General features: G+C 40.6%; 1 protein-coding gene across 2 annotated transcripts in view; it reads left to right on the top strand.

Moving 5' to 3' along the window:
* Positions 1 to 20,854, top strand: part of NKAIN2 (sodium/potassium transporting ATPase interacting 2) — a 635,629-nt gene extending 614,775 nt beyond the window's left edge. Inside the window, exons 6-8 of one of the 2 annotated variants that reach the window (XM_081530500.1) lie at positions 14,030 to 14,111; positions 14,739 to 14,827; positions 18,436 to 20,854. In XM_081530500.1, the coding sequence (XP_081386626.1) occupies positions 14,030 to 14,111; positions 14,739 to 14,763 (107 nt within the window). In that variant the 3' untranslated portion in view covers positions 14,764 to 14,827; positions 18,436 to 20,854. Of the gene's footprint in view, positions 1 to 14,029; positions 14,155 to 14,738; positions 14,828 to 18,435 lie in introns of both variants that reach the window. The other variant, XM_081530501.1, reaches the window with a different exon arrangement.
* Positions 20,855 to 21,412: the final 558 nt, after the last annotated feature.

Raw genomic sequence — 21,412 nt, 5'->3', positions numbered from 1 at the left:
TTCTGCTTGGTAACCTCAGCTTTCTTTCTTATTACTTATAAATCACTCACCAAACATAACCCAAGGGGTAGGCAATTAGCAGTTCAAAAAAGGTGCGAAGTTCCTGAGTGCCAGGTTGACAGGTAGAGTTATGAGAATGATTTGCCTATTTTACTTCACAAATATCATACTCAAACAGTCAAATGAAAGTATAATATATTATTGTTTTCTTTACAACATTTGTTTTGCAATTCTGAAGGTGACTGACTGAAGTAATCTTGTTTATATCTGCCAGCCTACCACAAAACCAAAATTTGTCACTCCTTTCCCCATCTCTGAACAGAATCACTCATTATTAGGGTCTGGAGCCCCAGACTTCGGATGCTACTCATCTCTAGCTAGTGCTCTGCAGAGCCACAGAGGGGCCAGAGGAGAGGGTGTCACTTTGCTCCTTTCCCAACCTTCCAGAGCAGGAGCTCTGCATCTGTTAAATTTTACAGCTCCTGATTCGGCTTCAGATTTCTTATGAACTAAGAACACTGCAGAGTTTGAAATGATGGAAAACTACTGCCTACTGCTCTATTTCAACACTTTAATTTTATAGACCCATAAAGATTAAACAACTTGCCCAAGGTCACTGAGCGTTATCCGTGAACTTCTGACATCACACAGGACATACTGACTCCCTCAGGGGAAGAGAGTGTTAGGCGATGTCTCTGGGGACCACACTTATCTTGACCACTGCTATAGCCTCAGCATCTAACCTATCCCTCAATAAGTATGTGGGAAATAAATGAACCAACCAATTAGCTATCCACTAACATCTCCTGGACTATATGGAAACTCCAAAGGAATGTGACACTTTGGTAGACTCCAGTTTATTCTAAGTAAACGAAAAATGAGTAAGAATAAAGCGGCTTTCATCATTTTCTACAAATGGAAGAAAGCTGTGGGGGGGAGATATGCTGCCATAAGTAAAAACAAAAGGCAGACTAGATGATCAACACCTGAAAACAAATACATACACGTGTGCCTCCTGTCAGTAACATGTGAGCTCCTATCGATGACAACAGCCTTCCCTAATTGTGAGACAATTTTTATATTAAGTCTCCCGAAATTAGTACTGGTCTTTTCAGCCAGCTGTTAAATTGCTCCCTCTTGTGGTCACGGAAGAGAAAACATAAGCGCTTTATTTTTAAATTTGGATATTCAGGTCCAATTCCCAAGAAGAGCAGAACTAAAGAATGTGTTAACCATCAGACAACTGCACTCATCTCCCAAGCTAGTAAGGTCATGCTTAAAATCTTGCATGCTACGCTTCAGCGTTTCACAAACCAAGAACTTCCAGACTGGGTTTGGAAGTCCAAACCTGGTTTAAAGCTGGGTTTAAAAAAGGCAGAGGAACCAGGCATCAAATTGCCAACATTTGCTGGATCACAGAGAAAGCAAGGGAATTCCAAATAAATATCTACCTCTGTTTCATCAACTATGCTAAAGCCTTTGACTTTGTGGATCATGACAAACTGTGGAACGCTCTTAAAGAGATGAGAATCCCAGACCGTCTTAGCTGTCTCCTGAGAAACCTGTATGTGGGTCAAGAAGCAACAGTTAGAGCCTAGTATGGAACAACTGATTGCTCAGGATTGAACAACAGGACTGTCTGTTGTCACCATGTTTGTTTAAACTAAACACTGAGCACATCATCACAAATGACGGGATGGATGAGTTATAAGCTGGAATCAAGACAGGCGGGAGAAACATCAACAACCTTAGATATGCAGACAATACCACTCTAATGGCAGAAAGCAAACAGGAACTAAAGGCTTCTTGATGAGGGTGAAGGAGGAGAGTTCATGAGCCAGCTTAAAACTAAATACTAAAAAAAACTAAGATCATGGCATCTAGACCCATTACTTCATGACAAATAGGGGAAAAGGTGGAAGTAGTGACAGATTTCCTCTTCTAGGTCTCTAAAATCACTGCAGATGGTGACTGCACAATGAAATCAGAAGACAATTGCTTCTCAGCAGAAAAGCTATGACAAACCTAGACACTGGGTTGAAAAGTAGAGACATTACTCTGCTGACAAAGGTCCATATAGTCAAGACTATACAGTCTTCCCAGTGGTCATGTATGGTTGTGAGAGCTGGACTGGAAAGAAGGCAGAACGTCAAAGAGCACCAAAGAATTGATGCCTTCAAACTGTGGTGCTGGAGAAAACTCATGAGAGTCCCTTGGGCAGTAAGGAGATCAAACCAGTCAATCTTAAGCGAAATCAACCCCGAATGCTCATTGGAAGGACTAAATCTGAAGGTGAAGCTACAGTATTTTGATCACCTGACGCGAACAGCCAACTCACTGGAAAAAGTCCCTGATGCTGGGAAAGATTGAGGGCAGAAGGAAAAGAGGGCTTCAGAGAATGAGATGGCTGGATGGCATCACCGATGCAATGAACATGAACTTGAGCAAACTCTGGGAGATGGTGAGGGACAGGGAGGCCTGGTGTGCTTTAGTCTGTGGGACCACAAAGAGTCAGACATGACTGGTCAACTGAACAATGAAAATTCAGGTCCAAGTTGAGTCTTCTTTAACAATTATTTCTCATTTTCTCCCTATTCTCTTAGCAGCTACTCTGTTATACTCCATAGTTTTTTATACACAAACATACACACACATACATGCACACTGATTCATCCTTAAATAAATCTAATGTTCCCGAGGGAATCCCAGGTGGCTCAGTGGTAAAGAATCTGCCTGCCAATGCAGGAGACACAGGAAACACCAGTTGGATCCCTGGGTCAGGAAGATCCCCTGGAGAAGGAAATGGCAAACCACTCCTATATCCAATATTCTTTCCTGGGAAACTCCATGGACAGAGGAGCCTGGCAGGCTACATTCCATAGGGTTGCAAGGAGTCAGAAACGAACACAACGGAGTGACTGAGCATGCACACCATGTTCCCAAGTCAAAAATACGGGGGAAGAAATTGATTCATTCTCTACCCTTTGTTGATTCGAAGCAATCAGGCCCATGTTTCTAAAGAGTCAATGTTGAGGTAACAATATTCAGACCAGCAAAAGAGGCCCTTTAACTGGGGTGTAATAAAGGAGGTATGTAATGCAGAAAACCAACGTGATGCAGCAGATAAATAATATCCAAGTTGTTTTAATCCGCCTCAATGGAAAAGAAAGCCAGCGCTCATGAAAGGCAGGAGAAGTGGTGATATTTACAGAAAGGATTAAAAGAAACATCTCCCATTGTGATTACTTTGCCTCTTCCAATCCTCTTAACACATGTTCTGTACCCGTTTCCTCACCATCTCTCTCTTTATTCACATTGATAATGACATGAGAAGGAAAGCAGCTAAGTGGCAGAAAAACAGGATGCTTTCAGCACCAACATACATGCTCACAAATAAAGTAGATGGGATCCTTTAGTCCTGTCTTGAAAGAACAAATGAGAACAAGACAAAGAGCTGGCACAGGAAACAGACGTCTAGGAGCCCTCCAGTGCTGAGACGTGCTGAGAAAGAAGACTGTACATTCGAAGTCAGTCTTCTGATAAAGGATGCTGGCAGTCGCCAAATTCATTATGACCAGTTTTGCTTTAGCGGTGGCAACGGCATCTAATAGGAATAGAAGGCCAGGCTTGGCTATCGCCTTCTTAACAGCAGGAGGACTAAAAGCACCTCCTCTCTAAAGACAAGACGGCCACCAGGTATGCGGAACGAAAGCATCTGAGCAGAGCTGCCGTTCGCAGAGCAGTTAGAGTGCCTTGTAAATAAACAGCACGGGGCAAACCCTCAATCCTGCGTGACATTTAAACGGGGCTGCTCCAGCGGCAGAGAGGCAAGCAGGCCTCCACGAGGACGGGTTGGCATTGTGTGGCAGGGGGTGAAGGAGAAACAAACTTAAAACTCGCAGGAGGTGAGGTTTGTTTAAATAATAGAAAGTAATTAGGCTGAAGACAAAAATCAGTGGTGGCATTTTATAATTACAATTAATTTAAAGGTTAATTTCCTTTGGTGCTAAAATCTTTATTTAAAACATTTACCAGGAAAGGAAATGAGGACATTACTATCAAGAGGCGTACAGTGCTTCTGGGAATCCATGCCTATTATCACTGGAAAATTAGGTTAGACCCAAAGTGGGAATTTCAATTCATTTCTGTGTATAATAGATGGCGGTCTGGCCTCAGAGTCAGCAGGGCTGCCTTAGGGCAGAGCAAGATTTGCATTTTTTGTTTGTTTGTTTGTTTATGGGATTAATTGCAAATGTTTCCCACAAAGAATCCTGGTTTATACATGAACAATCCTGACACAAAAAGAAAATTGGATATGGATTGCTGCCTTTGTAACTAATGGAGTTGATGCGAAAGGAATTCCCAAGAGCACAGAGGCAAAGGGATGCACACAGTCACTCATCTGTGTACCTTCATTGTGGAAGTAAACTGAATGGGGGTGACAGTATTTCTGTGGGCTCCCAAGCTTGTCTACCCTATTTTTTCTCTCCCAGCTCCCACTCTTTTTCATCACTCTGTTCCCCAATTGGGAAATGTCATGTCTCGAGTCTCAGGTTCCAACAGACGCTATTCTTCAGTTCATCTCCCTAGAAACCTGCTCAGTAAAATCGATGCGTAACAGCAGCAACAGCCAGAGAGGGAACAACTCCTTTACACGAATTTTTCCCACTCATTATGTCTTCACAGGTTAGTTCATTTTAAATGCTCTACTGCTATTATCAGTATGTAAAACAATCCCACAAATATGGAATCATGCAGATCATAGAGCGGTGAACAATATTAGCAATCACCTATTTAATCCCCTGATTCTACAGCTGTGGAAGGGAACACTGATTTGCTCCAAGTCCATCATTTAGAGGCGGTGCTGGGAGCCGAACTTGCCTCCCAGGTCCAGGTACACTTTACACATCAGTTCACCATGAAACCGAGTAGCCACTCCACATGGGAAGCTGTGTGTTAGTCACTAGGGATGAAGCAGACACTGTCTTTGCCTCCCTGATGCCTACAACCCAGCACACGGTTCACACGAGGAAATACACCAAAGTGTGATGGGCATTCAGATAAGGAGAGTAGGGATGGGGGGACTTACCTCCAGTGGTTCCTCATCCAGTTAAGAGGACTAAGAAATTCCTCCCTGAAGAAATGACATTCCCACTGAACCTAAAGGATAAATCAGAGGGATGTGCAGAATTTAACAAAAATAGATGTGCCTTTTCTTAAAAGGATAACTTTTTCACCCATATTGACCAAATGGACACCATAATTCACACAGGAATCATCTTATGTGTTTTCAATGAACCCCACATGGAAAATCTAGTTTCACCTACCCCAAGTATCTAGGAAAACATTAGAGTGACCACTGGACATCCTCATACCTGAAACTGCTATCACTGTTCTATAAAGATGATTAATTTAGGTTTAGTCCTCCTTTCTGGAGGCTGCAAAATAATACAAAAATTGTGTAACCAGAAGGTACAAGGGGAGAAACAGTTCTCTCTTGGGGATTTTAGCATCCATGTTTTATTTTTCATTTTCCTAAATATGGATATATCGATATGCCCACACCCTAATTAAAACCTGCATTTAAGTGGGCTGTGCCTTCTAAATATATCCCGGATGTCAGCTGTGAAGAGATAGCCAACTGTGTCTAACTAGCCTGCCTAGAGCTTGTAATAACTGCTCTCCAATTTCGACTGAAAGACACGTCACATATAATTGAAAACCATTCTCTAAGGGAAGAACAAAACAGAGACTGGTGTATCTAATCCACCCAAATGCCATGGCACAAAGTGATGCCAGGAACCTTGAAAATAAAGGTCATTTTATCACACTCTACCCGTGATTCCATATCTACTCAAAGCATTAAAGCTATCTGAATACACAGTTTTCTGACTCTAGCTGTACAATTTCTTGACCGTCTCACTTAACCACCTTTGTCACCACTCACTTCACCACCTACCCCCGTAGTTCCCTTCACCAAGCAGGCTCATTTGGATCACCTTCACTATGGAGGAAGAAGGCGTCTCTAAAAATCACCAGTTCTAACACTCTCTGCCTGACTGTAAACTCCTACATTTACTCCTTTTGTTTTCCTGCCTCCCTCCTGGAGGACTTTTTTCTTCATCTTTATTTAGGAGCTTCCCTCCATTGGAAGTTTTGTTTATCTTTCTACTCATCATCTCCCTCCCAGATGCACAAGAACAGTGATGCTCTTACAGGCACCTTTGGTTTCTTCCTTGCGTTCTCCTCCATCAGGCTTGGATTTCCGATATCCTTGCCTGATGCAGCTCAGATGCAGTGTCTCTACTTCTAATCCAGGGCTGCTGCACAACAGCTGGGGAGAGCCCCTAAGCCCACCTGGGTGCACCCTCTTCCCAACACAGCTTTCACTCCTCTCCCACTGACGGTGTGACACAGTCGCCATGGGACCTGCTCCAAACCCTTCCAAGTACCTTACGCCTAGTACCCAAACCTGAGAAAAACCAAAGCTACCAGACATCAACTCGTCCCATTTTCCCCTCAGAACCGCGAGGGTTCTCCATGCCAGCAATTATCCTTCTATCTTCTTGAAAAGTGAAAGTGTTAGTCACTCAGTTGTGTACAACTATTTGTGGTCCTACGGAATGTAGCTTGCCAGGCTCCTCTGTCCATGGAATTCTCCAGGCAAGAACACTGGAGTGGGTTGCCATTTCCTTTTCCAGAGGATCTTCCCAACCCAGGGATCAAACCCAGGTCTCCTGCATTGCAGGGAGATTCTTTACCATCTGAGCCATATCTTCTTGAAACCTTGCCCAAATCTGAGCAGAATGGTTCAGCTTTTCTTCTCCAAAGCTTCTCTCCTAGCCTTGGCCTCATTCCCTCGGCCCAATCCAGGAGACAAGCTCTTGGTCTCTTCACTTTCACTCACTCCACTCAAAATTTCCTTTTTCCTACTCATGGGTCGAAGCCTCACAGACCACAAACCAAGTCAGGTCCAGCCTCTCTCCATCCTTTAGGATAAGATACGAGGTGATTTCCAAAAATATTTGAAAAATGGAAACTCAGTTCTAGGTAGTGTTTTTTTTTTTACTATATACAATATCCTTCCTTTTCTTCTACAATATGTCACATGGGTTACGCCTATCACTTGCCAGACTATAGTTAACCAACCAAGTGGGCATGTGAAGGGTTTCCATAAACCCACCTCAGCTTCTGCTGATGACTTCCACACTTTCATCATTCCACACTAACTTCACGTAAATTCTAACACAAAGTTCTCTTCTTTGACCCTTACTTATCTCCATTTGCTTTCCTGGCCTGAAAAATTCTCATCCTCTCAGTAAAGAAACTAAACGTATAAAGCATACTTCGTATCATTCTTTTTGTATAAATCCCTTGCTAAAAGAGATGAGACCCCACACCTACCTGTAGTGTATCCATAAAATACGTGCATCTAGTCGTACACATACAAAACCCTGTGAAGTTGAAATTGTTTTATTATCTCCACTTCACAGAGGAAGAAAGTCAGGCTCAGAGCAGTTGTGACCTGCTTGTGGGTACAGTGCTAGTAAGAAGGGAACGCACAACTGAGCCCAGGTCTTCTGACTCCTAAGCCCTCAATCTTTCCACTACTTTACACTTTCCCTGTGATGCAGCCCGTGGTGACTACTAGAAGATGATTCAACAGCAAGACCCTCGTCTCAGCAGAAAACCAACATGTGTTTCTTCAAATCTCACCTAAGGTACTGGCCACACTGAGAATCAGCAAAAATAGGCAAAAGTGAAAAGACAAAACAGTTTATCAAGTAGAAATGTGTACTGCATTTTCATTAAGTTTTTAGAACCAACAGCTTAAAATAGTTACTCAAATATCTCTAAAGAAATATTTCCTTTGTAGTTTTTAGTGTACTTAAATGTATCTACCGAGTTAAAACACTGAAGATCTGACTGTGATACAACTAAGAGAGAAACATGGAAGACACAACCCTAAGACCCTGAGAGAAGGTTATTTTCTGAACAAGGTTAGGAAGTGACGCATCTGCTGTGGTTTAGCTAATAAGTCTCATTTCATTCAATGCATGTTTCGCCTGCTAGAAGCTCTCTGTAGTGTCACACTTTAGTGACTTTTCAGTCAATGGTGGCGTAAAGCACCCCTACCTACAAAGGACTGTGTTTTCCTAATCAGAAAAAATAAAAAATAGTTCCAGGTCCACTCAGAGATGTAAGTCCAGACTGAGCACATCAAGCTCACAGAAGAAGCTGAATTGCTGCCTCCAAGTAAGTCTGCGTGGGAGGAACAGGGGTTTTTTGGACTTGGACTGTGGTTGGTTATGCTCTGAAATTCCTTTTGTGCCACTGGAGATAAGTACCCTTGGAATCCTCACCTGCAGAGATAATGGATTTATACTCTGTCTTCATAGGCCCATGGAAATTCTTTAACATCTTTCAATGAGTGCTTCCAAATATTTAGGCTTAGCTTTCTGTGAGCTGCCTTTTAAAATTTCCCCCCATGGTATTTTCCAGCTCTGTCTCCAAACGAGTGTGTTGACTAGTGGCTTTTGTCATTAAGAACCAAGGTAAAATTTTATATTACAATACCTCCCTGCCAACATGTATTTTTAAAAAGCAGCTTTAGGTTTGCTGAACTCAGTGTTCATGATTAAAAGGTTTAAATAAAAGAGAAGCTCACAACAGGGGACATATTTGATTGAAGAATATTCCTTCAAAAAGCATTTTTCTCTTACTTGGTAATTTCTAAATTCCACTATTATTAATGTTATCAAATCATAGTTGTTAAACTGATATGGCACTTTACTAATTTAAAATAACTGGGTATCCCTGTGCCTCCACAGGTCAGTAGATAAAAACACACCCATACTGTAGATACGAAAACTAAGGCAAAGAAAAAATCAACTGCAAAGAAAATAACATTCCTGAGTTGTTTCAAGAGAACCAAAAGCAAACTGCTCCAATGAGGCAAAGATTAAACAAGTACAAATTTTCTTTCATTTTGTCACCTTCTACCCAGTCATGTGCCTCTATTTAGAATGCTATGAACTTGCCAGAAAGAAACCAATGTTTTCTCTACCAGTTATCAACATTTTTGCAACATTTGATAGCAATCATCGAATGATCCCTCTTACCCTAGTTATGTTGATGCTAAAGCAAGTCCTAGCTTTTTTCCTGGAGAAGGCAATGGCAACCCACTCCAGTACTCTTGCCTGGAAAATCCCATGGACGGAGGAGCCTGGTAGGCTGCAGTCCATGGGGTCTCGGCGAGTCGGACATGACTGAGCGACTTCACTTTCACTTTTCACTTGCATGCATTGGAGAAGGAAATGGCAACCCACTCCAGTGTTCTTGCCTGGAGAATCCCAGGGACGGAGGAGCCTGGTGGGCTGCCGTCTATGGGGTCACACAGAGTCAGACACGACTGAAGTGACTTAGCAGCCACAGCAGCAGCTTTTTTCCTTCCATTTTTCTCCACCAAAGAAACTAGAATGGTGCCTTCTTTCCATTGATATCCAAAAGATTTCTTTTGTCTCACAGGATCCAAGCAATTACTGACATTCTAGATCTTCTGTAAAAGGTCTTCCCTTAATTATCATTCAAGGCCTTCTGAAGAAAGGGTAAATGCACTTAAATTTCACCTAGAAATTTTACCAGCATCTTCCATGCTAAATCACCTGCCTTTTTTTAAAACAGCCTAAAGAGTATATTCAGTAAATCTGGCTTCCATGAGCCAGACAGTGTTCTGGGTTCTGGGGCCCTGTAGTAAACAGTAAATCTCATGCAGCTTACATTACAGTGCTGAGATCAACAAAAAAAGTAGATTCATAACATGTCAGGTGGAGATAGGTTTCAATGAAACACAATAAAGCTGAATGAGGAAAAAAGAAAATTCACTTCTACAGTCCCAGCAAGTCTCTAATTTGTCTCCCACCAATTACAATTATAGTTCCCTTTTCCCAAATGTTTTCTGGTCTTTGCTGCTCATATATGCCACTTACATACTACATTTCCTGCTGCTGCTGCTGCTGCTGCTGCTGTGTCGCTTCAGTCGTGTCCGACTCTGTGCGACCCCATAGACGGAAGCCCATCAGGCTCCGCCGTCCCTGGGATTCTCCAGGCAAGAACACTGGAGTGGGTTGCCATTTCCTTCTCCAATGCATGAAAGTGAAAAGTGAAAGTGAAGTCGTTCAGTCGTGTCTGACTCTTCACGACCCCATTTCCTAATGAAGCCAAATACACACTCCCTTCTCTCAATTCTTTTTGTTCTTCTAAAGGCAGCAACACCCTCCTAGACAACAAATTTTGAGCTATAAGCCAAACATCTAGTTGCTGTTATTTGCTCACTAAGTCATGCCTGACTCTTTTGCAACCCCATGGACTGTAACTCAGCGGGCTCCTCTGTCCATGGAATTCTCCAGGCCAGAATAATAGAGGGGGTAGCCTTTCTCTTCTCCAGGGGATCTTTCCAACCCAGGGATTGAACGCAGGTCTCCTGCATTGCAGGCAGATTCTTTACCATCCAAGCCACCAGGGAAGTCCTATAGTCCTGTAGTTGTTCCAAATTAAACACTTCCTTTCTCCTACACTGCACAGTTTAGAAGAATTATAAAGAAAATCCTGAATTCTTAAGGGTTTTTAGTTTTCTTCTTCCACACCACATGTCTCACCCAGGGCTCTACATCCCTCATTTTATCCTCACACTAACAATATAAGTGTTATAATTCTTGTGTAAGAGAAGTTAAGTGCTTTGTCTAAGGTCACACAGCTGGCAAGCGGTCAAAGCAGTATTTGAATCCTGATCCTTCTAACATCAGATCTCTGTTCTTTTCATTACACTCTAGACCTCCATATCATGGTTTCAGTTATCTGCAGTCAACTGCAGTCTGGAAAGATTAAACAGAATAAACAATTCTTAAGTTTTAAATTCTGAGCCATTCTGAGTACTGTGATGAAATTTCACACCATCCTGCTCTGTCCCTCCAGTAACACAAATCATCACTTTGTCCAGCATATTCATGCTGTGTATGCTACCTATTCATTAGTACAGGGAGAAAAAAAAAAAGTAAAGTATTGTGTAGATACCGGGTTCAGCACTATTCATGGTTCAAGAATCCATTAAGGACCTTGAACTGTATTCTGTGGATAAGGAAGGACTGTTGTACTACTACACTTCTGACCAGAAGAGAAATTCTGCCTCAGTAACAGGGTTTTCATGATTAGAAAAAGAGAGAGAGAGATTAAATCATAAGAGGATATAGAGGCACCTTCAAAGCATATGACTAACTGAAAGAAACCAATCAGAAAAAGCTACAAACAGAGGAGTCCAGGTGTATGACATTCTAGAAAAGGCGGGTTGACTCAACAGCTTGGAGCTGGGATCATTTGGAGGTACGTGTCTGGGTGTTGATGCTGATTGTCAGCTGGAACCTCAGCCACCCTGTTAGCCAAAATCATACCCAAGGGTCCTTTGTTGAACTCTCCACATGGGCTAGTTTGGCCTTCCCAGTTTGGGTATGATGGTTCTGTTCCAAAAGAGAGCATCCCTGAAGAGCAAAGGGAAGTGCATGACATTTACTGGAGACAGTAAAAAGATCAATGGTTGCTAGAGTTTAGGGGAGAGGGAGGGATTAAAAGAGCTTCCCTGGTGGCTCAGAGGGTAAAGAATCTGCCTGCAGTGTGGGAGACCCTGGTTTGATCCCTGGGTCGGGAAGATCCCCTGGAGAAGGCAATGGCAACCCATTCCAGTCTTCTTGCCTGGAGATCGCATGGACAGAGAAGCCTGATGGGCTACAGTCCACAGGATCACCAAGAGTCAGACACGACTGAAGCAACTCAGCATGCATGCAATGCAGGGATTAAAAAGGCAGAACACAGAGGATTTTTAGGGCAGTGAAACTACTCTGTCTGATACCAAAATTGTGGATACATGTCATTACAAATCTGTCGAAACCTACAGAATTTAAAACCAAAGTGAATGCCAATGCAAACTCTGGACTTTGAGTGATAAGGATGCGTCAAGGTAGGTTTATCAGCTGTAACCAGTGCACCACGCTGGTGTGGGATGCTCACAGCAGGGGAGGTGGGGCACATATTAGGGGTGGGGTAGGGCACAACTTCTCAATTTTGCTGTGGACCTAAAACTGAGCTAAAAAATAAAATGTTGTTTTAAAAATAAAAAGATTTCCCCACTAAACAAACAGACATCATGGACTTTATGTCACTTGTTCCAATTTCTACCTGTAACACTTAGGATATTAAAAAGAGAATAAAAACTAGCCAAATTTAAACCAGCAGAATAAGATATTAGAAAAAGCAAAGATATCCTCGAACATCTTAATTCAGTTTCTAGGTTCCTCTCTTTCTCCTTCCTGTCATCTATCTTGTCAGCTTTTTTTTGTCATTTTGCCTCTTTTGGCCCCACCACACGACCTCCATGTCCAGAATGAAAAAGAAAAAGCAACAAAAAAAGTTTTTCACAGCACTCTTAGTGTGAATATTTGCTGTCACCGTTACCATTGCTTGCAAAATGTAGTGGTATAAAACAACCGTGATTACACTCGTGGACTGTGGGCTAAGAATCCAGACAAGGCACTGTGAGGATAGCTGGTCTGTAATCCCCGGTGTCAGAGGCCTCAGCTGGGGAGACTCCAACACTGGGCTGACTCAATAGCTTGGGGCTGGGATCATTCGGAGGCACGTGTCTGGGTGTTGATGCTGATTGTCAGCTGGGACCTCAGCCATCCTCTTAGCCAAAATCATATCCAAGGGTCCTTTGTTGATCTCTCCACGTGGGCTAGTTTGCCCTTCCCAGCTTGGGCATGATGGCTGTGTTCCAAAAGAGCATCCCTGAAGAGCAAAGGGAAGTAAGTGCGTGACATTTTTTTGATCTAGCCTTAGAAGTCATAGAGTGTCACTTCTACCACACTCTGTGGGTCCAAGTGGCCACAAAGTTCTACCCAGGTTCAACAGGAAGGGATAAAGACCCAAACCACAGGACAGGTTGAGTGTCAAGATCACACTGTAAGCAGATATGGAATTCAGGAGATCTTGTTGCAGCCTTTTTGGATAATATAATCTACTGTAGTAATTCTTGTTATATCTCATTGTACCTCAAATATCTAGGAGTGTATCGCATTTGACTGTGGTTTTTTTTTTGTTTGTTTGTTTATAAATATGTTTAATGCTTTCATAATGCAGTAAAAGTCACATAATATAAAACATACTATTTTCACCACATTTAACTGTACAGTTCAGTGACACTAAGTACATTCACATTGTTGTGCAACTCTCACGATCATCCATCTCCCGAATTTTTTAACCTTCCTAAAATGAACCTCTGTCCCCATTAAGCACAAACTCCCCATTCATTCCCCCTCCCCACCCCACCCCACTCCCCGTCCCTGGCATCTATCAATGTACTTTCTGACTCTCTGAACTTGACTGTTCTAGGTATTTTGTACAATATGTCTACACCAAATGTATATCGGATGCATCTGAATCCTTGGTTAGAATTTCTTCCATATCTTTATTTCTGACTGTCTATTTAAGATTACGAACCACAGAATGGCAGGGACAGCCATGCTGAGATAATTTACATGATCTCCATCACAGCACCTTGTACTTGACAATCAGGATATAATATTATTACTAATAATAATTGCTGATAGGTACATGCACTTGAGCTATCATCATTTTTGTACATTTGCAATGTGTTGCAGAAAATCTCCACACTAACCAAAAAGACATATAGCATCTTAATTGTGCAAGAGAATTTTATTGCTCCAATTAGGTCTTGGTTGCTTCAAAGGAGTATAATTTCTTCTCCCAAGTTAATAGATTCATGTAAAGCAATAATTGAATCTCACAGTTGGGGGTGGGGAGAAATCACTGCCTTGAAGGAACTATCTTTTTGTCTCCACAATTAGCTACTTCTGGTTTAATGGATTATTAAAAGGTTTATATTAGTAATCTGTCTAAGACCTTGAACATGAGTATCTCTTCTGAAAAGTTGACTAATTATAGCAATTGTCCTTTCTAGTTGATTTCATAGGTGGCTTTGATTCTTACGGCTATCAGGGGCCTCAGAAGACATCTCATTTACAACTGCAGCCTATGTACATGTGAGTGCTTTACTTTGGCAGTATTCTTCTGGGATACTAAAAGGTGATTAAGCAAATGTTATTGTCGCACAAAAGAGATGGCATGCAGCTTTCCTTCAGTCATGATTTACCTCCAGTACTTTCTCCTCTATTAATGTTGTTTTGACTGAGATAACTCTAATAACATTTTGTTCATAATTTTTACAAAATTTAGCTTATCAGGAAAGCCATCTCTAAAGTTAAAAGTATTTTAACTTTTAAAAGTATTCTTACATGTGTATCAACTACACAGCTAAAAATTCAATATAATATATAATTTCTTTGAATTACCCAAAAGTTGTATATTTTGAAGATGATATAACATTGTAGGTAGTTGTACATAACTATATATAAGCTGCATGTCCTCATTTTCCCAGTACAGTCATAGTTTACATGCATTGTCCTGGTATACTTATTACCAGCACTCCCTATGAGACTTATAAGTGTTCTCTTTTGGATGATAAATGGTGTAATAATACTCTTTAACATTTTTCTGGTATGAAAAGTGAAAATGAAACCAGAGTATTAAGACTTAAACTTAGACCCTTTACTCTAGCACTCAAGAGAGCAGACATACAATTGGAGCCTGATTTTTATATCTGTGTTTAGGCAAATTCCCTTGGATAACAACTGATAACAAATTCTATATATCAGCATCAGGTGATATGCTGAGTTGCAAGCGAAGATCAAAATAGAAAGTAAGATTCCAATTCATTTCGAAATGTGAGCTTCTCTCTTTGAAGATACGTGTTTGTTGTCGTTGTCCTCCACCATTCAGTCATTTTACCTTTTAATATTGTTAGTGTGTAGGATGATAAACACATTTTGGGGAGTGTTTCTCCTCCAGAGAGATTAAAGTCATCCTTATACATCCCCTTTTAAGCTTCTTTTCACAAAGGGAATGATCTGTGCATCATGCTGCTTTTTGTGTGTGTCTCTTGTAGTTCCCCAAAAGCATTTGGAACACCACTCATAAAACAGACTTTATCAAGTTCAGAAGTCAGCCGATACTACAACTCATTCAAAGCATCCCTTCTGTAAACAGGATATCACACAACCCCTCTTTTACATTCCCCAAACCACTGCCCTAATTCAGCTATTCATTAGCTGAAGTTTTCCAGTCTCTTTATTTTACAGCCCCTATTCCATTCTTCTACGTGACTGTCAATTTAATCTTCTTAAAGTACGATTCCAATTGTGTTAGGCCTTTGCCCAAAAACTATCAAAAAGCTCCTTATTGCCTACTAAACAAAAAGTCCAAACTCCATATCAGAACTTGCAGATCTACTATGACCCAGCCCCAAATTTTTATGGAAATATTATCTCTGCTCTTCAACTTAAAAACCTCTGAGTCTCACCTGTATGCAGATAATGCTGAGAGACACCAGGAAAATGCAATGATTTCACATTTTACAATAGCTAAGAACTGCTTCCTGACCTTACCTTCTATTGAGGGCACACATACTCTGATGTCTCCCCTTATCTGCTTTTAACAGCCCGACTAAAACTCTTGCCATCCACAAACATGACGTGTATTTTTTCAGCTGTCCATGCTATTCTCTTGACTCCAAATGTCTTTTCCCAATTCCACTTTTCAAATCCCACTCTCCTTCAAATTGTATCTTAAAATATACTTCCTTTATGAAACATTTCTAAATCTTTTTCCTTTGATATTTCTTTTTGCTTCTGCCCCATAATATAGTTGTATTTCTATTTATACCATAAGGTTCCCAGCCTCCCAGAAGATTTGATAGCTTAAATAAAAAATAAGTCCTTTATATTCTTTACCATTCTTCTCAATATTATATCAATACTATACCCTTGTGTAAAGTGTTCTATTAAAAACTAAAAGCAAAGCAGTAAGAGGCAGTGGTTAAGATGAGCTATGGAAGGTAGACTGCATGAGATACAATTCTTTATGACCTTGGACCTGTAACTTTATTTGAATAACTTTATTCTCACCAAGCCTGAAAATGAAAGTGTTAGTCGCTCAGTTATGTCCAACTCTTTGCGACCCCATGGACTGTAGCCAGCCAGGCCCCTCTGTCTATGGAATTCTCTAGACAAGAATACTGGAGTGGGTTGCCATTCCCTTCTCCAGGGGGATCTTCCCTACCCAGGGATCAAACCTGGGTCTCTGCACTGCAGGCAGATTCTTTACCATCTGAGCCATCAGGGCCTAAGTTTCCTCAACTGCAAAACAGAGACAATAGCATATGTACTTCATACAGCTGCTCTGAATTTATATAAAACAATGCTTGTAGAGAATTACAACAGAGGACATGTCACATACAAGACACTTAATAAGCAATTTATTAGTTGTAGGAACAATACTTATGTTAACCAATATTACTCATGAAAAGACTCCATCAACTCAAATTAACATACACTGTATTTTCATTCCCAAAAGGTTTCCTCTGTAAACAATGTATCACATCTTATCAGCCCAAGTAACTTGTAACAATATGCTTGTGCTCAAAAGTAGACCAGAATATCTATAAGTCCTGCAATTTCTTGCTTCTAAGAATATCACACATTTTTATCACGTAACTTACACTTTGCTGGTCAGTATGAATGATCAATAAAGATGATCAAAATATAATAAATTGGATATAATCATTATTTAAGGATAAGCTCTGATAATAACATGAGAATGCTAATTATATGTAATCAAGAATACAGTTTCAAACCAGGCATTTATAATTCTGTTTTCTTTAAAGAGAGGACTCTTCAAATGTAATGTCCAGAATGAAATTCCTTGAAGATAGAAACTTCTCATGATTTTATTAAATACTTTTAGTGGCCAACCAAAAGTAATAAAAATATTATTTTTTTTTCCTTACTGCCTGAAAATGGTTAAATTATATCAGAGTCTTCAAGTCCCACTGCTCATGAAATAAATGTTTAACAAACCACCAGTCAAAATATTACTACCATGACTTCTACAAAGCATCCCCTAGCAGACCTCAAGTACTAGAACACTAAGCTTTTATTTTACAGATGAGGAAACTGGATGAAAGGAAAGAAAAACACAGGTCACACATCTTGTTAGTTATGCAGCCCCAGTTATCAGGCAGTTTTCCTGATCCCTTAGTATTGTTTTATTTTTCTTCCAAATTCTTATGTGGACTGTGAGTTTGCCCTGACATTTCATTCCCTGATTTTAAATTCACTTATCTTTACTTCCTCACACTAACGTAGCTGCCATAGTTCCATACCTGCCTGCATCCTCCCCTTTTAGTGCGTTCCCTTATATTCCATTTTGGTTTCACATTATGTGGTGTTGAATGAAGAGCTTTTTCAACTGTGTAGCCCTCAAAAACAATCATTGGAGAGTCACTGCCTATTAAAATCCCATGAAAAACTAAAACTGATTCATGCATAAACTCCATTCCCTGCTGGGAGGCAGAGACCTGAGCCTCTCCCGTGTCTTTGTCCTGTGTGGTGGACCTTCTCCTGTCAACCTGCCATAAACACTAAGAGTAATAAAAACTAAGAGTAATTTAACATCATGGGCCAGTTCAAGCACCCCCATGATATTATATAGCAACCGGAAATAAAAGCAGTTCTTTAGAAGGAAAATAGATGCTTCAAAGCAATGCGCAGTTTTAGCTGTGGGGTTTCCCCTATACCCAGCAAATCTTCAATGGCTCAGAGCCTGGACAAGGCTTTGAAAACACTGACCCTAACTGACCTCCATTCATAGCTGTGTTTTAGTTTCTGTAGTCAATGAATAAACAGTCTTCTTTTTAAAAAGTTAGGTTGGGTGAATATTCTTGATGTATAATTCTTTGGATTATCTATAATCCATCTAAAAGGGAAAAGTTTTCATTAATTTTTCTCTTACAGTTTGGAGGACTCTCTGAAACCAATAATGGCTATGAAGTTGCTTCCCTTAACATTTCCATGTCTGCAGGTTAATTTTCTAACAAAGTAGCTGCTTTGACTACCACTGACCAATGCGCCAAAGCAGGTCCACATCTATCGAGCTCCCTGCAGCATAAATGCGGGAATATCCCACGCAGTATCAGGCCACCATCTGAAACCCCTGCATTCTTTTTGGCAGCCTAACTGTACATATTCATTTGCCCCCAGAAAATGGATTTTAAATTACCATAGCTGGCCTTTCTATCTAGAAGGTTGCACTGAGGAAAAAGTTGAGAGGAGGAAAACTGTCTATTTAAAGCACAATTTGGGCTTTGGACTTTTTTTTTTTTTTTTTTGGTTTACTCTTGTGCTCGGAGAGGTGAGAAAAGGGTACTGAGCTCTCACCCTTGATTAAAAACATCTTTTTTCTCTCTCTCAGGTCAAAATAACACAAATGGCTTCAGTACATCAGCTCCTGGACCTTTCAAAGAACTTGTTTCGAGGTGGCCTCCTGCATTTTTTGAAGAGCAAGAAGCAACTAAGTTTAATACATACTAACAACACATAAAGCCTCCACATGCACTGGGAGAGACACGCACACACAAACACACAGCGGCACACACCAATTCGACTTGGCCTCCTCTTTCTATCTGAAACAGACAAATATGCAGGACACGCCCCTCGTGGACTTCCTGAGTGCAGGCTGCTTTCTCCCAGGTCTTTGCAAAGTTCCTAAGGAGACGTGTTGGCGCCCTCTGCTGGCCGTCACTAACTCCTCTACAGCCCAGCCGGGCGGCCTCTGCCAGCTGCGAAGTCATCCAGGGCACAGTAGTTTGAGAGCCCTGTCTTCTGCCCTCCATATGTCTTGATAGCACCGCGGCCATGTAGGCAATGTAATTGCAAAAACAAACACACAAAACATACCATGATGACCTTGTAACCGAAGTCTGAAATGGCAGGTTGTTTGCCCTAAAGGCTGTACCGTACATACTTGCCTTAACCCACCTAAGTTGTGCGCCTGAGAGTCCTCAGTGCAGACATCCCCAAGTCACTTCCTTTAGGCTAACACACTGCTGTCAATTCCGAATGAGTTCAAGTCTGTGTGTGTGTCATGTCAAGAAACAAGACTGCACAGCCCAGCAGCTCCAGTGTGTCTGTGTATGAAAACTGCCAGCTGTCAGCCAAGTGCTTTTTACCATTGAGCCTCCATGGTGGCCAGAAAGAGACAAGTAATAGTAACAAAGTAATAATCGTCATCTTTATAATTCTTCAATAAGGTCTTCTGAGGGGGTTGGGTGGGACAAACCGAAACATATTAATCTACTAAACTCATTAATCTATGGGGAAGCAGAGAACAGAAACGGCTTAACTCACTGATTTTATTTATTGCACTCTAGGTGCTTTTATAAGTATCTACAAATGTCTTTTACTAACACAGAAACAGCTGTGGATTTCTATCAACAGAGGCCAACTGAATATGTATTAGCTATGTTTACTCTTTTATATCTAATTCAAATGGAAGCCCCTATGTAGGTGAACTTTTTTTCCTAACTTCAGCGTACGAGATTATTTTTTGGGTGGGCGGGGGGGACAATAGTTACCTTGGTGAAATATTTGAGATCTCTTTGTGGTAATTGGGGGATCTGTTGTGTGTTAGAGTGTATTTTAATCCTCCTGTATTATTGTGGCAGAAAAACTGTGCTGTTAATGTAGTTGGCAACAAGATGCCTTTGGAAACTTAATAGTAGGTCGATGTGTTTATGGAATATTCTGAATTCCTAGGAAATTTTGTTCTATATATTCAAGCATTATTTGATTTTAATTAGTGAAAAACATAATTAGCTCAGGCTTGTCAGGAACTCAGATGAGTCATTTTCTTTTTGATCCACCTGAGACACTAAAATCAATATTTTAGGACTATTAATAATACATCATCTTTAAATTCAGTGAAATTTGGACTTGAAAAGTTATAAATTGGCATGGAGCAACTTTTTCTCTTGGTTTCTATGAAGTTTCAGTTATTGGGTTAACCTACTTTGAATGTTAGCCCATCCAAAGCTACATAAACCAGTCCCATTACTGTGTCTGCATGGATGTCTGTGATCTACACACATATGCATTTGAAGATAACAAAGGAACAAAGGTTACTAGTAGAACATAAGCTATAAAAAAAAAGTTCCAGCACTTGTGCTTGAATTTTCTCAGTGGTTTGTATATGTTTGTCCATATATACATGCATAAAATATACAGTCATAAACATGTCAGTGAAACCTCATATGATGATTTTATAGTGACATGCATGTTTAGTGTATGAGAAAAATATTTACCAATGTATCATCCTTTGATTCTTAAAATATAAATACTACACATGCCAGAAATTATTCTAATGTGACTATTAACATGAGGTTTCACTGTACATTCATGCTGTGATGAGATTCCACCCTTCTAAGACATGTATATGGATAGAGATTTAAATGCACAGAGAACAAAACCCTCATATCCCTGCTTTACGTTGCAGCCAAGTCACCATCTAATCACTACGATCATCACCACCAAAATTTTCAAAATCAGTTGTTGACTACTAAACAGGAATCAGTGAACAGGGAGCACAGTAGTGTGATTCTATCTGGAAAAACATCTAAGTTGTACAGCTGTATCCTCCTCAAAATCCGGTGAAGAATGCTATTTTTCTAGGCTGAGCTTTTGTTATAAACCTAATATTCAGAAGGCAAGAGTTACAATCCTGATGTGTCTTTCTTTCTTTTGCATTTGTTAATTATGAATGTATTTTTAACAGAGTGATTTTTTTGACTTACTAGTGTAATTTGCATTTTAAAAATAAATGGAAAAACAACCAAGTTTCTGAGCCATCCCTGAAAGTCCGTGTCCCTTCTCAAAGTGTATTTGATGATGTCACTGACAGGGAAACCCTATTCCAGTGACATGCAGGTAGGGCTGATGTTCTACACTGTACGGCAGTAAAAAGGAATTGCCAGGTCTTGGCACCATTTCAGCTCAGTCACAGGTAACGCGCACTTTCATTATCTCCTGACACTAAGCGTTCTTTTACAAGACCTTCTGGAATAGACTTGCTGTCACTTGGAGAACTTTTTTTTGTCCCTCCTCTAACTGGAATTTAGAGTTAGCATCCAGCTAACAGCTGGATTATAGAGCACTATATTTAAAAAACCCTACATTAACATAGGTAGGGTTTTTCATTTTTGCATGTCAAATTATTTAAAATAAAATAATTTACTCATTTACTGCCCCTCTGATAATAAAGATTTGATGACAATTTTAATGAACATGTTGAAACAGGATAGGCAAGGTGAGACTTCCCTGGTGGCTCAGACGGTAAAGCTCTGCCTACAATGCAGGAAACCCAGGTTCAATCCCTGGGTTGGGAAGATCTCCTG

This window comes from Giraffa tippelskirchi, chromosome 9 (genome assembly GCF_054371585.1).
Source record: "Giraffa tippelskirchi isolate mGirTip1 chromosome 9, T2T-mGirTip1v1.2.pri, whole genome shotgun sequence".
NCBI lineage: Eukaryota > Metazoa > Chordata > Mammalia > Artiodactyla > Giraffidae > Giraffa > Giraffa tippelskirchi.
This window is presented reverse-complemented; position numbering and strand designations above follow the sequence as displayed.